Genomic DNA, 15,115 nt, shown 5'->3' on the forward strand with positions numbered 1-15,115 from the left:
TGCCCACTATGTTGGCGAATACTCTCACTCACACTATAGATGTTCAGAGCACAATCACAAGGTAGGTATGCTGGACATTCGCGACGCGAAGGATGCGGCTACGTCATTCACGATGTGCTCTGAAGGCTGCAGCTGCCTGCTGTCGACACCGAACAACTCTACTAGGACATCGCTTCGTGACTCAAAGCCACGATTGCAGTCAACGTAGGAGTACATAAGGTCGGGAGCAAGTCTTCACTTATCATTCCAGGCGACATCATGTCGACCTCGCAAGGGCTCCTATCATTGCCGAACGATATATTGATCTTGCTGCCCGAGTTCTTGCACCATGTTGAAGACTATATGAACCTGTCTTCGTCTTGTCAAAGGCTAAGACAATGCATGCAGAATGCTTCATCTAACACTGTCCTCCGCCTGGCGGCAGCACAAAGCAAGATCTTCTTTCGACCATCGCCACATTCCCTTGTGGCCGCCACAGCACGAGAGCTTGGCACCTGGGCGCGGGCATCCAAAGAGAACGAGAATGAACTGGCCGAGAAGTGCTTGGATGGTATTGATGGACTCCTCGAGCTGGCAATCGAGCACTGCGGCCTTACCATGGACCGCATTCGCCAACTCCAGCAAATGCGCTTCGACCTCTTCAACCCAATCACCGACATCGTCGACAAATGCGTCGGTAACCAATGGTACGCAACACCCAACTTTTGGAACGGCGGCGTGGACGATGCATATACCATTCAAGCAGAACCATCGGCAACTCTCTTTCATCTTGCTATCTATGGCGAACTGTTTGCGCCCGACTTTGACGCCGTCCTCAACCAAGACAACACCTTCCGGAAGCTCAGCGTGGACACTAGGCTGGAATTCATCAAGTACTGTCTCCCGGACTTTGCGTGCGAACTGAACGGGCATATCAGCTCAGCCAGGCTTCCCGACGGAACCACAGATCCCAGGCGAGCTGTCAAGCAAGTCGGTCCCTACGCTATGAACGAAGACGGCTTTACCAGTGCTCATCATCCAAACAATAACCTTGCTTTGACATGGCTGATCCGTTCTACTCGGTGGCGACCGCATGGGAAGGAAGCTCGAGCTCTAGCAGGTAAGGACTTCCAGGATGACTTTGATGATGGCTGGTGGTACGTCGAAGATAGCGATCAAGATTGGCGTCAGCGAATGTATGAGTCTATCATGCTTTGTCAAGGGTTGCAAGGGCTTGAGATGATGCGACCCGGCTTGCGGGAGAAGTGGGTACCGAAGATGAAGGAGTGGAAGGAGAAGATCTCGCGGAGAGAACGAGAGCCGGACGTAGTCAAGGTTGGCAGACGGGCGACGCACAAGTATCCGTTCTTGCTTGGTGATCTGCGGATCTGTGCCAGCGGGTATGTTGGAGGGTCTTGAAGAGTCATGTTAGGCTATCGATGGATTTTACGACCACGTCCCATTCGCCGGGCCAAAGTATCCAGACTCGGGCATTGGCTTGTACGCAAGACCCTTGCCATCTGCGGTGTTCAAGAAGACTGTGTTGCCCCACCAGTCTGGGAACGAGTAGCCTGGATAGCTGACGGCGAAGAAGATGATGATGCCTGCAAAGGCAGTGCCAAAGTCGATCGCTGCAGCGAGGATGTAGTTGTACTTGGCCCACCACGAGAAGAACTGCGAGCGGAGTCAGTAGTGAAATGCGATTATCACTACATCGAAGGATTTGACATACTCTGTTCTTGATCCAATGGTTGAAAATCAAGTTGACGATCGCCCATGATGAGTAGTTGATGCCTACAAACAGAAGGGTATTAGCTATACTCCAGTACAACGTGACAGTATCTTAGACTACGATGGACTGCGTGAGATACGCGCTGCATCGCGCGCTCCATCCACACCATAGTCTTAGACACTGCTCGATGCATGGTACCCTTCAGAAACGTACCGGTAGCTGGCGGAACATTATACGTCCCCACTATGATATGGTCAGTAAGCGGCTCTCCAAGCTCAAAGTGCATGACATACCAAAGATCAGCGGCCAATTGACCTTCTTCAACCAGTCTTTCTTGGTGTACTTCCAAACACCCCAGGTCAGAAGCGGCATCAAAGCACCGATCCAGAAGAAGTGCAAAAGCCCACTGTAGATCTTGCCGATACTGTACAATCTTCCCGGACCGACAAGACCCCAGATGACGGAGGACGAGAAGACAGTTCGACCATTCGGGCAAGTGAACGAATCTGCTTGTTCAGAGGAGCAGACGTTCTCGATATTGCCCAGCATCCACAATGTGACACCAGTCTGCGTGAGCGCACCCAACACACAAGCGAAGCCTTGTGCAAAAAAGACGGTTCGCGGCGCCACCTTGAAGTAGTGTCCCAGCTTTTGATCCTGGGCGAAGAAGATACCCTGGCTGACGACATCTTCTGACAGAATCTTGAAGACCATATTCGCCAGTGGCTTGCCGCTGAACATGTACCCACCGATGAACTCAGACAGCACGTTCAGCTGGTTTGCGTCGACATTCGTGATACCTTGGATGATGCCGCAAGGCACCATGTACACCGCCGGGATGAGCAGAGCGAGGAAGATGCCGTAGACTGGTAGTTGTGTGTTGTAGATTTCGGCGAGAACGATCGATAGTGCTGTGAAGATGACCAGGAGCATAACATTCCACCACCAGGGCACTTTCCTGTATGACCGCATCAAGCGTGCGTGAATGTCGAGCTTTTGTCGCCCTCGGAGAGCCGAATAGATGTCACTACCATGCCAAAGCCAGACATGGACAAGCACTGCAGTCATTGAGGCGAAAGACAAGCCGTACACGAAGGCGAATGTGGCGCTCAGGTATGGAGGCGAATATTCCGCATAGGCCACCGGATCCAGGGTTCCAGCCGCGGTAAGCACCTTCGATACATCATACTGAGAGCCGAAGCGATCGTAAACGTCTGCAGTCATCATGGGTAGATAATTCGTGAACCAGACGCCAGTGTAGTAAAGACCAGGCACGACCACCCAAAATGCGGCAGCGAAGCCCACAAATACGTTGACGGCTGCCCAAGAAGGTGACAGCAGTGGGTTAGTGTTGTATGCAATCTGAGACCAGTCGAACGTGAGAGGAAACAGCCCAAGTCCAGTCTGCATGCCAAAGAGCTGGTTGACCACGATATTGTTTGGGGCGATCCAGCAGATCCAGGTAAAGTAGCTCAGAGCCACGAAGATGAGTCCAGGAAACCAGTACCAGATAAAGGCGCCCGTCATGACGACCATGAAGAACCTGATTCGAGAAATCATCCAGCCATCCGCCACGGCGTTGGCGCTACTGTGAAGGCTATTCAGCAAAGCGCAGTTGCCGAGTACGCCGGGCCAGATGATATGTGAAGGCTCAACAAGCCATTGATGGCACAGTCCAGCTACACCGAAGCCCAAAACCTGACAGCACATGACAACCAAGACGCTGAAGCCTGCTGGAAGTTCGAAGCCATAGAACTTGATCGCTGCCTGTATAACGGAAGCTCCATCAGCACCTCCAGCGAACCCGATTGTGACGTTCGACATGATGACAATGACCACATGCTCCTTGATGTTGAACTTCTTGTCCGGATTGATTCTCCACTCTCCAAAGAATGGTAGATTGACTGACATGACCGGGAGGACACGGGCCAGGAAGACTCCCATCGGATATGCCAGGAGCTCTGACACGATTGAGACAATGTGCACAGCTGGGTAGCGTAGGGAGAAGAATTGATTGACGCCAGCACCGATGAGGACCCAAATCGTGCCCAGGATCCACATTCGCAGAGTGTTGACGGGCATGTCTGGATCATCGGTTTCTGGGACCACTGCTCGTACTTCCGGGTATGGCGAGGTATTTCCATCGATATCCTTGACGTCCGAATCCTGCAAGACTTGAGCAACATCGACCTCAATAGAATGGCCTCGCTGGATGTCTACATGCACAGGCTCAACTGCTTCCTTCAGTCCGGTCTTCTCTGCTGCACCGACATCTTCGTCCGACACTTTGCCATCGTGATCGAGGGTATTGAGCTGTACTCCGTCAGTATTCTGTCGCTGCAGCGTCCATGGTCGGCGGATTCGGTGCATTGTGAGGTGCTCAGCAGATGGCGAGTCTCCCCTCTCGCGAGAGGTACCCTGGATGTTATGTAGGTACCAAGCTACAGGGTACCCCGGTAAGCATTGCAGGATGCATAGCTTATCGTGTCTTCTGCATGCTTGTCATGCCGCCTGAGAGATAGCGGCCAGTCCTTCGCCGGCCGGCGCTTTCGCCAAGCGAGGTAGGTCGAGGATCTGGATCACATCTCAAGACATGTACTTCACGAGATTTTGCTGCAGCCAATGCGAGGCTATGATCTTGTGCTGCAGCGTGATCCGTGTGATGGTCAGCGTGCAGTGGGATAGACGTTGTGAAGGGAAGAGACAAGACGAGTGAAAGTGGCGGACCGAGAACCTGGCAGCACAACTCCACAGTGATCGCCACGTGTGGCCGTTGCGGACTTCGCCTGGAGAAGATCATCAACGCTCTTGCAGTCGTTCAGCTTTTCCAAGCATCAGCAAACGACACTAAGCAGTGACACCACTGCCCTGATGTGTCCAAAACCACACCCTTGGCTAGCCGATGTCGCCATATCCAGTGACCCGACGATATCGCATCCTCTTTGACACTCCTTTGACATGCTCTCCGCTTTGCGCCAGGAAGCCACAATGCCTTTCTTCCTTTGAGAAGCAACAAAGGCCGTTCTCCTCGAATTTGAACAATGCCTCCAGCAAAGCATATAATACTCCTGATCTCCCTTCTCTTCGCCTCATCGTCAGCACACCCACCACCACAACCAAACCCACCCCCAACAGCAACCCACTGCAATGAACCCGTCCAGCTTGGAACTGGACCTGGTAAGTCGCCAATAACACTCCAGCACCCCGCTCTCAACTGGAGAAAGGTGAAATGAAAAACAACACAACAACAAAGGAAAGGGATGTGAGTGCAGCACTGCTAACACTTCTTAGAAACCACACCCAGCACATCCACGAAGCAAGCCCGCCGGACGAACAGATCGACCTAGCGTGCAGTCCTCCCCTGGAAGATTGTCAGACACGTGCATAGTTGCCTGCTCTGAAAGTGGCCTCGCTTTGTGCGATGTGGCTGCGGAAACCACTTTTGATTACTGACGCTTTGTTCTAGGATGCCCATGCCACGCCACGCCTAGTCTTCGCCACTACTCGCACGATACGTTCCAACTTTCCACTTCGCTTTTGGTCACGGTGAATGATGTGAATGTACGCCCTTTTTCGAAACGACGTGTAGGCTGTAGACCTGCTGGGTCTGCGACTCGGGGTGGTTGAGGGAGTGCGTGGTGGGGTGCTGATCATGCTACACTTGATCTTTCTTTTCATCGTGTCTTTGCTGAGGCGAAGGCGGCGGAGAAGACCTGAGGATACATTCTTGGTGCTGTGACGAGGCCTGAGTTTGTGATGCTTTTGTATCCGCAGCGCATGGCTGCTGTGACCACTACGCTGTGTAGTTTCAGTGGCGGTCCACGAACAGTTTCCTCAACATGGCGACGCATCCTTCTCCGATGTCGCTGTATGATTCAATCATGCTGCCTTCCTCCAGCTTCCACCAAGATTCCGTTTGACCGGAGTCTCTTCCTTCTGTCTCCATTGATCACTGCCATGGCCATTCTGTGGCAGGATCTTCTCCCTAGCAAAGCGGATCTTATAAGTAGCGCCAGATTGTAACTCTTTGCCATCAAGGCGTTCCACTGCGGCTTGGGCATCTTGCGCATTGCAAAGGTCGACGTGGCAGTAGTGATGCTTTCCATCGTCCTTAACTTTCGACTCGTGTGGGATTCTGAGGGTCGAGATCCATTTGACATGAAATCCCTCGAAGACTCGCTTGATCTCTTCTGCGAGAGCTTCCGGAGTTTCGAAACATTGTAGGCCGCCGACGAAAAGCTTCGATGTTGTGCCGAGCTGCTCTCTTTCGACGATCTTTCTCCGGCTGTGTCGTGCTAGTTTGACTGTGTATGTGCCACCTGTCCGTCGACATCCTTCAGCTGTGTTCTCGAACGGGACAATCTTTCTGCACCAAGAAAATCTCGAAAGTTGATTTATAATGCGCTTTTCATAAGCAGTGACTTACCGTATGGTGTTGCCATACCATCGAACATGGTGATGGCATTCTTTGCTTCATTCCCGTCTGCGAGGTCAACGAAGCACGAATAGTGAGATCCCTGCTCGCCTTGTTCGCTATGGTGCGGCGAGATCAGCTTGCTGACTGCTTCAACATTATACTGCGCAAAGAGCTCTCTCATCTCGACATTCAATGAGTCCTGATTGGGAATGCGAGGTAGGCCAGTGATCCACAAGCGCCTGCGTTCCTCGAGTGGCGCGATCCAGTGAGATTGTGCATCATCCTAGAGTTTTATCATTAGCCATCACACCGTCGTATGATACGACCCGGCGTCCGTGATACCGAGACAACGGTACTTACTCGGTTCCATCGGTCAAACGCATACGCAGTATCCGGATCAGCATCCCTGGACGGCAAGTCCTTCGGCTTCCAACCTCGATCGTAGGTCCTGGTGTCAGGTCGCTGGCCAGCACCTTGACGGCGTTCAGTCTTGAGGTTGATTCGAATTGGTCGGCCTCGCACGTTGAGTCCTTGCATCGTGTTCAGCACTTGTTGTGCTGTTTCATGATCATGAAAGTCCACGAAGCAATAGCTGGGGTTTCGGCCTGTGAACGGATCGATCGACATATCGATCTTCTTGCTAAGGGAATGGTCAGCAAAGAGCAAAGTCGGCGATTCTCTGTTATCCCGTCGTATGTACAGCATAATCGATGCGACGCAATACGATCCTCCTATGCTTACATGTTGATGTTGTTGTCCTCGAACAGCCGCTCGATGTCGTGCTTCTGGGCCACGTACGGCAGATTGCCGACATACAATCGGGGCGATTCTTCTGTCATGACTCCTCTTCGGGCCGCTCGCACGTCTGTACTGCTGTCGTGAAGTTGTTGTCGTTGGCAATGGAATTGGACAAATTTCGAGAAAGTTCCCGGCGACATGGGTAGAGTTGTGCAAGAATTATGTAAGCTTTGTGCATCCGTGGAATGCACGAAGTCAATTATCCTGGAAACCGCCGCGCAAGACCACAAGGTCTGCTGAAACGTGAACATCTGTATTCCGTTCTGTCCTACAGTACTACACTACTCCAATATCCTATCAAGCTCCACCACTGGCGTTCGATCCTCCGTATCCCCATCCCACAACTTATCCACACTCGACTTCCTCACACTCACCGTCCATGCATTCTTCCAGCTCAGAACGGGTAGTCAAGGATCACTGACCCATCCACCATCAACGCAATAACTCGATCCCGTAATAGCGCTCGCATCGTCACTCGCCAAGAACAAAATCACCCTAGCCACCTCCTCAGGCACCAACACCCGTTTCAACGCCTGTGCATCCAACGTCTCCTGCTTATACTCCGGCGTCAAAACCTCCGCAATCTGCCTCTCCGTCGCAATGGAGCCCGGCATCACAGAGTTGACACGGATTCTATCTTTCCCGAACTCCCTCGCGTGTGTACGTGTCAAGCCGAGAATGGCGGCTTTGCAGGTAGTGTAGATCGGCAGCCCTGTCGCTGGGATGCGCCAGGAGATACTGCCCATATTGATAATACTCCCTCCGCCAAGCTTCTTCATCGATGGCGCAAGGTACTGCGTTAGGAAGAACTGATGGCGGAGGTTAACGTCGATATTGAACTGCCAGGTTTCGGCGTCGACTGCGAAAGTCCCGGCTCGGGCTTTGCCACCGGCACAGGCGGCGTTGTTGATGAGAATGTTGACGCCCCCAAAGGTCGTGATGATGTCTTCGGAGATGGTTTTGAGGCGGGTGAGGTCTGTTACGTCGCATTGGTAGAAGGTTGGGATCTGGGTCGTTTGTGTGGCGTCTGTCTCGATTTTTTCGATGAGTTTGTGGGCGGATGTCTCTGAGATGTCCAGGATGATTGCCCTGGCGCCTTGGTGGGAGAACATTTCAACTGTTGCGCCTCCGATGCCTTCTGCTCCGCCGGTTACGACAACGACCTTGTCGCGGAGAGATGGGTAGATTGCATATTGTCCGGGCATGATGATGGCTTGTTCCTGACGTGCTGTTCGGGATCCCTAGTCAATGTGTTTGCTGCGATGATTCTTCCTGCGATAAGATACAAAACAAAGAACCATGAATCTATACCCACGGAACCAAACGGACGATACATGTGGTCAGCGCACGAGTAGACAGCTCGAGCAGATGCCGATGTTCGACGAGGTGGAGCTGAGAGCTCCAAACAAGCATCATTGCGCCCGCAGAAACTGCGGAGGGGGTGGATGTAACCGGGGGGAATGGTCAGCAAGCATGCCAAGCGTCGACATCTTACTGGGTAGCATTGGAGATCCATCGGGTCAGCGATCGAGGCTCGTGTGGTGTTGATGTTGTGGAAGAGAAGGAAGTCAGCTTCGAGATGTGAAGTGAGACGGATCGACATCGTCTTGCAGGCTTTGTCATGACAGCTGGTTTGATGTTTTCGGTGACTGCTTTCAAAGCATTGATTTGTCCTTGCCTTTCTGTACGTCGTCGTAGTAGTCGTTGTATGACACTGTGGTATGTCATTCTCTTTCAAGAGCTGTCCTCGCCCGAGACACGCCTGTAGAAAGACGACATCTTACTGACCAACAGCTCGCATTCGTTACCCTGCCATGGGAATGGGTATCTTCGTAACATCAAGCAACTCCCAAACGCCTCATAACAGCCAGATGACCGTCAAACCTCCAGCATAGCCTTCAGACTGGTCTCCACGCCTCTCAGCCACCTGCCCTTCTCCTCCAACTCATCTGCACCAGCACCCATCTCCCGCCTCTTCTTCGCCTCCTGCGCCTCTTCCACAGCCTTGATCTTTCGCATCTGTATGGGAGCTAGCTCATCCCTCAGTCTCTGGACTTCAGCCTGTTTGGCAGGTAGTGCCGCCTGCAATCTCTCGATCTCCATGTCAGCACTCCTCATCTCGCGCTGTCTGTCATCGAGCAGCTGTCGCGTCTGTTGTAGATTCAATCGCATTTCCGGATCCTCACTACCCGGCTCCTGTTTCATCCGCAGCTCCTCGATCGTCGCTTCCAGATACGCAATGTCGGCTGGTAGATTCTTCAATTGCCGCGTCTGCAGCTGTACATTCTCATACCGCTTCGCCAAACTTCGTCCCTGTTCTTCCAGAACTCCCACAGTCTCGCGAACTTCCTCCTTCTTCTGCTTCAGCGCCGCTTTCTCACCTTTCAGCGCTTCATCGAACTCGGCATTGTCTGCTGCCGAGACAAACTCGGGTGTTTCGGCGATGATGCTGCGGAGAAAGCGTTCTTTGGTGACTTGCTCGACGTAGGAGAAGCGTAGTTTGGAGAAGAGTTCGCGGTAGTGCGTCAAGTCCGCGGCGAGGGATGAAGGTGTTTGTGTTGCTTGCGAGGCATTGGAGTAGCGACGCGAAGGTGATTTGGGCGCGTTGATGGAACTGTTGAGGAGTGGTTCGGAGAGGGTGAGGATCGAGAGGGACTGTAGTTGAGGCTGTTGAAGCGCGTTCAGTGCTGCTTGAGGATCCATGCTGTTCTGTTCTTGTGATGGTGCGAGAAGTTGGTGTCGTTGTCACTGTTTACCTCGATCAGGGCTCGATGTCAACAAAAGCGTGGGGCCGAGGAAGGGCGGACGTGTTCCGCTGATCTCTTGTTTACGACATTCACTTCCATCCCTCCTTCATCCCTCCCCACAGACTTGTGCTAACCTGCAAGCACTTGGACTCGTGACCTTGTGCGGTCATCAATCATGCTAAGTCTGAATCTCTGTAGAAATGCTTCTGCGTAGGCATCACAGCACGATCTCCACGACGTCGATCTCCAGAAAGTACCTAGGCACGTTGCCGCTAAGTATAGTTTCGTCTTGTCCGCCGGCGACGACGGCATACCTGTTCCAAACTTTGTCTGTCAGTTGTCTATCTGCAGTCTCATCATTGACCTTGACCGTTGGGCGGGCGCTCGTCAGTCAAGGGAACCGCAGGATCGCAGCCAAGCACCGAACGAGCAGTCGCTGCTCGACTACAGTACCCAGTTCTGGCGTCAACCGCTGCTACCATCTCGAAGGACGTCGAGATGACTGGGGAAGCAGGCATCCAGGAAAGCACGTCGAGACAAGCATCTCGAGCTAGCTCAGAACACTTCCTGCGAGACATCACCCACTCTATCACTGAGAGCATCAACCGCCGTAACTGGAACTCCTCCGTCTGGGACAACATGAGTCCCGACTTCGTTGCTCAGTACGAAGAATCCCGATGGACTTCTGGCGTGACATTACAGGAACATCTCCACAATCTTTATTCCGTAACCAACATCTTCCCCGACTCCAAGGCCAGCATCATAGATCTGGATGTGATGATCGACGATTCCAACAGCCAAGCACAGGTGAACTTCATTCTCGAAATCAAGAACACCCCGGTCGGCGGACCGCATGTTCAGTATCTCTATGTTATGGAGTGGAAGAAGTATGGAGATGAGTGGAAGTGTACCAGGCACCGGGGTATGGCGGGTATGGCTGGGCCGAGTATGGTTGGTAGTACGGTATCGGGATATTTATGAGTGACGAAGACAGTTGTTTGGATAAAAGTTGTGTACACAGTGTACGAATATCGCCCCTTGATGCTATCTTCGCGGTCAATCAAAGCTTAAGTAATCCTCCATCGTTACTTCATGGCGCGCTAAGCTCCCGAGGGCGTCCACTTCTTCCTCGCACGTCACTGTAGCTCTTGAATACCACGACATCTTACGCTCAAAGCATTCAGCGTAGTATGTCTTCCGACATCACAGACGACTACGTCGCCCATATCCTGAAACGCGATGCTGAGCGGAAAGACACCAACCGCTTCGTCGCAAATGGCCTAGGATCTCTCTTGAACAATACTAGACCTAGGAATCGCGATGCGCCAAAGCCGAACACCAGGTTCTTGAAGCATATTGTGAAGGAGGCCGACAGTAATAATGCTGCGCTGCTAAAGAGGGAGGCGGAGGAGAGCAGGGCAAGGCTGCGAAGGCTCAAGAAGGACTCGAGGGCAGAATCGAAGGATAGGCGGAGATCAAGATCGCCTAAAAGAGAAAGGCGCAAAGATGATGGCAGGAGGGAGAGGGAGGTCTATTCGGCCAGGAAGGTACATGAGCGGAGGACCCAAGGTACATCTCGAATTGAAGACGAACGAAAGGATTCAAAGCGCAGGCACGAGTCGTCAAGAAGAGATGGTCACAAGGGTTCCAGGAAAGACCGGGGGTCGCCACTAGCCCAGCATCGTCGAGAAATAGATGAAGGCCAAGGAGGAAGCTCTGATTCGGACCCCTTAGACGACGTGATCGGACCAAAGCCATCGTCCAAGCCAGCGGCCAGAGGACGTGGCGCCCACAAAGACTCCAATATGGACTCTCGCTTCGACTCAAAGTACGACCCAAAAGAAGACGTTGCGCTAGACGACCATGTGGACGACGATGACTGGGATATGGCGCTGGAAGCGATGCGAGATCGTGCAAAGTGGAAGAAGTCTGGCGCAGAGAGACTGCGGGCTGCTGGCTTCACGGAAGACGAGGTGGACAAGTGGGAGAAGAGCGGGAAGAAGGGGCGGGGCGGAGACGATGTGGATATCGAAAGTGTGCGATGGCAGAAGAAGGGCGAGGGCAGAGAGTGGGATCGAGGCAAAGTTGTGGAGGGAGAGCACGTTGAACTCAGGCCGGAATGGGGGAGACTGAAGGATACTTGAAGGTCATGTCTCGTGTCTACTCTACAGCCAAATCTCACCTCGGACATTCTGGAGCTATCGGACTGCGCATAGGAACGATGATGGTGCACGCGATATGCCAGTTTCGGCCATGTGGGCGATGATGTTCCGGTGGTCGCCTGCCGAGCAAGGATGGCGCTTCCGCTGCTTCCCAGCAAGACCAGTCGAGCTGTTCGTCTGACAGTGGTCGTCGGTCTAAGCCTTGCTAAGTCTGAGCCCCTGCCAGACTGAGTACGTGTCGTCAAACCAAGCTTCGACAAGCTCTACACTCGGTCTCGGCTGTGTCTGTGGTCGCCGCTTCAACCGAAGAAGCAGATGCCAGTGTAGAGCAGTTTCACGGAAAATGGCTATGCCAAAATCTGACCACGAGTGTCTGGGTCTGCAGTGTGCGATTTGCCAGGTAGCTGGCATCATACTACGGGTTGTACGTGCGCATGTTCGTATTGATACAGACCATGATAGCGGCGGAACGGCAACTGTGAGGCTCCACCATTCCGGTATTTCTGCCAAAGTGCTTTCAGTCGAGATGGCAACTCTTGCACTGAACACTACAGGATGAGCACCCGATATAATCACCCTTGCAATGCCAGCATACATCTCTGCAGTGAAATGCTCTGTATCTCAGGTGGTTCCACGGTCACTGCACAGAATCGGACTTGCAACGTCGCACATGGCCAGTTTGCAGCGTGGTCAGTCCGCGATCTTGTCGTACCACGATGACGAGATCCGAACGAGCTTGTCATCCTGTACTGGCTGGAAGAACTACTATAGCTTATGACAGCCGGGGTCTGATGTGCTATCTGGTCTGCATGTGCTATCCGCGTGTATGCCAGGATACGACCACTGGCGTCATGTACCTCCGAACGAGCCTACGATATACATAGGCCTAGGTCTTGCCGCTGACTGATTTCGTTCACCGAGACGCATTACCAACGACATTGGTCGAGGCCCGCTATGGCCGCTCTCCTGCAGAAGATCATCGACCTCGTCACAGTGAAGCCAACGAGACCATCACCCGAAACACCAGATTGCCTCGATGAAAATGGCCATGTCACCTTCTTGCCAGACGACCCGGCCAATTCGAGGCAATGGTCCTTCCGACTCAAGGCATATGTCACTGCGATCAACATGTTGATGGTTTTCAACGCATCGTTCGCATCATCAGCTCCTACAGCGAACATCGTTGGCGTATCGCAGCCTTTCGGCGTTTCCAGTGTCGCGGCCAATCTGGTCACCACTCTCTTATTGCTTGGGTACGCATATAGTTCCTTCGCACTACTTGCATGCTTGAGAGGACTCACAATCATGTAGATACTGCGCAGGCCCACTCTTCTGGGCGCCCATGTCGGAGCTATACGGCAGGCGCTGGCTCTTCGTCGCTGGCATGACTGGTAACTTCGCGTTCATCTTCCTGTGTGCGTTTACCCCGACGTTCGGTGGCCTCCTTGTGGGTCGATTCCTCTCAGGCGTTTTCGCCAGTGCTGCGCTCACGATCGCCCCGGGTGTTGCCGCGGACCTGTGGGATGCACTGCCGCGTGGGAACGTGGTCGCCATATTTCTTGTCGTTATATTTGCTGGTCCGGCTTGTGCGCCTGTGAGCTCGGGGTTCTTGGAGTTGAAGAAGGATTGGAGGTGGACTGTGAGTACTGTCGCTTGTCGAGCTGTGGTAACAGGCGCTATCACGATCTTGTACTGACAGACGTCGGAAACAGTACTACCAGCTCCTTTGGCTGGCTGCGCTATCCCTCCTTCTGATCACGACTTGCCTAGAGACATGCATCCCACTTCTGCTTGCACGGAAAGCTCGTCGGATGCAGAAATTACCTGGCTACGAGCATGCCAGGCCACCATCATCAATGGAGAACCTCACACCCCGTCGGGTGTTCCGGATCGCATTGACAAGACCATGGATCATGTTGATCGACCCGCTGTGCTTATGGACAACGATATACATGTCTTTCATCTACATGCTCGAGTACATGCTATTCTCAATCTACCCGGAAATATTCCAAAAGAAACGACATTGGAACTCAGGTGTTGGTGAGCTGCCTTTTCTTGGGATGGTTCTCGGAAGCTGCGTTGCTGCCACCATCATCTTTGTGGAGACTGCGATCATGGAGAAGAGGAAGAAGCATGGGAAGAGTAAAGGATACAGACCCGAGGGAAGGATGCGGATCGGCATGATTGGAGCGGTCACTTTCGCTGCTGGTATCTGTGAGTATACTCCTTCCATTTGTCATACTCTGCGTCTCGAACCTGATCGTCACCCACAGATTGGATCGCCTGGACAGGCGAGTACACCTCAATTCACTGGATTGTGCCCACCATCGCAGGTGTCGTCCTCTCCGCCGCCATAGTACTCCTCTTCTTCGCAATCTTCAACTACCTCATCGATGCTTACCTCATGTTCGCAGCGAGCGCTGTGACAGCCAACACCATCTGTCGCTCAGCCCTAGCAGCGGCGTCGCCACCTTTCACCCCTCAAATTTTCGATGCGATGGGCGTTGGCGGAGCCGGAAGCTTGCTCGCAGGGTGTGCAACTATCTTGGCACCGATACCGTTCGTATTCTATCGTTATGGCGAGGCTTTGAGAATGAAGAGCGAACATGCATCGGTGTCGGCTGAGATGGCCAAGGTGGTGGCAAGAGCTAGTAGAGATAGTGGGCACGATGGCGGAGGCGATGAGATGGAGCATGAGATGGAGGAAGGGAGCGAGGCAGATGAGGAGATGAAGGTCGGCAACATGGGTAGGTAGAGGACGGTTCGAGGTCCGGTGGAGTCACTGTGTCTGCCTTGCTAGTGCAGTCGGAGCTTGTTCAAGGTCGGGCATCTTGATACTGGGTTGAGGCCACTGGATTGCAAGAGTCAACGCCAAGATGGGACATCTCACATCGACCACCTCACATCGATGTGTAGCACCCAACATGAAGACAAGGACATGTGAGACGACATGTCGATTTTGGAACGCCCCTCTCGTGCCTTGCGCACGAAGCATTCCATCGATGCCATTGCACGAGCAGACTTGCTCAGTGAGCTGGGAGCAGGTGTCTTCCGCCACCTGCAATACTGGCCATGGAACGTTGGACAGTGTGTTTTCCGAATCACTGCATACCATCCACAAGTCTATGCAGACTGGTGTTACACGCTGTGGCCAGCGAGCTTTGTTTAGTATTCCGCTCCACGAAAAGCAAGCTGACGAAGGATCGGTGGCCACAGTATGAAGTTCTCATCGGCTGCGGACGATCATAGAGAATGGAAGGCAGTAAGACGGGGGTATTTC

At 53.0% G+C, this 15,115-nt stretch overlaps 9 protein-coding genes across 9 annotated transcripts; 5 read left to right on the top strand and 4 right to left on the bottom strand.

Annotated features, from left to right (window-relative positions):
• Positions 1–258: 258 nt before the first annotated feature.
• Positions 259–1,398, top strand: CLAFUR5_14483 (uncharacterized protein; the record flags this gene model as incomplete). The annotated part of the gene is made up of 1 exon (XM_047913631.1): positions 259–1,398. The coding sequence occupies one exon, from the start codon at positions 259–261 to the stop codon at positions 1,396–1,398; it is 1,140 nt and encodes a 379-aa protein (XP_047769681.1).
• Positions 1,399–1,425: 27 nt separating this feature from the next.
• On the bottom strand, positions 1,426–4,081 carry CLAFUR5_14484 (Glutathione transporter 1; the record flags this gene model as incomplete). The annotated part of the gene is made up of 4 exons (XM_047913632.1): positions 1,426–1,653; positions 1,712–1,773; positions 1,925–1,954; positions 2,005–4,081. The coding sequence occupies 4 exons, from the start codon at positions 4,079–4,081 to the stop codon at positions 1,426–1,428; spliced, it is 2,397 nt and encodes a 798-aa protein (XP_047769688.1).
• Positions 4,082–4,752: 671 nt separating this feature from the next.
• On the top strand, positions 4,753–4,944 carry CLAFUR5_20114 (uncharacterized protein; the record flags this gene model as incomplete). The annotated part of the gene is made up of 1 exon (XM_059462951.1): positions 4,753–4,944. One exon carries the CDS (start codon positions 4,753–4,755, stop codon positions 4,942–4,944), a length of 192 nt encoding a protein of 63 aa, XP_059319206.1.
• Positions 4,945–6,105: 1,161 nt separating this feature from the next.
• CLAFUR5_14485 (uncharacterized protein) lies at positions 6,106–6,967 on the bottom strand (the record flags this gene model as incomplete). Its single annotated transcript, XM_047913633.1, has 3 exons — positions 6,106–6,411; positions 6,489–6,807; positions 6,870–6,967. The coding sequence occupies 3 exons, from the start codon at positions 6,965–6,967 to the stop codon at positions 6,106–6,108; spliced, it is 723 nt and encodes a 240-aa protein (XP_047769687.1).
• A 366-nt stretch (positions 6,968–7,333) lies between these two features.
• On the bottom strand, positions 7,334–8,131 carry CLAFUR5_14486 (putative galactose dehydrogenase GalD; the record flags this gene model as incomplete). Its single annotated transcript, XM_047913634.1, has 1 exon — positions 7,334–8,131. One exon carries the CDS (start codon positions 8,129–8,131, stop codon positions 7,334–7,336), a length of 798 nt encoding a protein of 265 aa, XP_047769686.1.
• Positions 8,132–8,804: 673 nt separating this feature from the next.
• Positions 8,805–9,629, bottom strand: CLAFUR5_14487 (Kinetochore protein Sos7; the record flags this gene model as incomplete). Its single annotated transcript, XM_047913635.1, has 1 exon — positions 8,805–9,629. The coding sequence occupies one exon, from the start codon at positions 9,627–9,629 to the stop codon at positions 8,805–8,807; it is 825 nt and encodes a 274-aa protein (XP_047769685.1).
• A 542-nt stretch (positions 9,630–10,171) lies between these two features.
• Positions 10,172–10,654, top strand: CLAFUR5_14488 (uncharacterized protein; the record flags this gene model as incomplete). The annotated part of the gene is made up of 1 exon (XM_047913636.1): positions 10,172–10,654. The coding sequence occupies one exon, from the start codon at positions 10,172–10,174 to the stop codon at positions 10,652–10,654; it is 483 nt and encodes a 160-aa protein (XP_047769690.1).
• A 209-nt stretch (positions 10,655–10,863) lies between these two features.
• On the top strand, positions 10,864–11,817 carry CLAFUR5_14489 (uncharacterized protein; the record flags this gene model as incomplete). The annotated part of the gene is made up of 1 exon (XM_047913637.1): positions 10,864–11,817. The coding sequence occupies one exon, from the start codon at positions 10,864–10,866 to the stop codon at positions 11,815–11,817; it is 954 nt and encodes a 317-aa protein (XP_047769689.1).
• Positions 11,818–12,789: 972 nt separating this feature from the next.
• On the top strand, positions 12,790–14,590 carry CLAFUR5_14490 (uncharacterized protein; the record flags this gene model as incomplete). The annotated part of the gene is made up of 4 exons (XM_047913638.1): positions 12,790–13,088; positions 13,147–13,474; positions 13,548–14,049; positions 14,109–14,590. The coding sequence occupies 4 exons, from the start codon at positions 12,790–12,792 to the stop codon at positions 14,588–14,590; spliced, it is 1,611 nt and encodes a 536-aa protein (XP_047769398.1).
• Positions 14,591–15,115: the final 525 nt, after the last annotated feature.

The sequence above is a fragment of the Fulvia fulva genome, chromosome 13 (genome assembly GCF_020509005.1).
Source record: "Fulvia fulva chromosome 13, complete sequence".
NCBI classification, from domain to species: Eukaryota; Fungi; Ascomycota; class Dothideomycetes; order Mycosphaerellales; family Mycosphaerellaceae; genus Fulvia; species Fulvia fulva.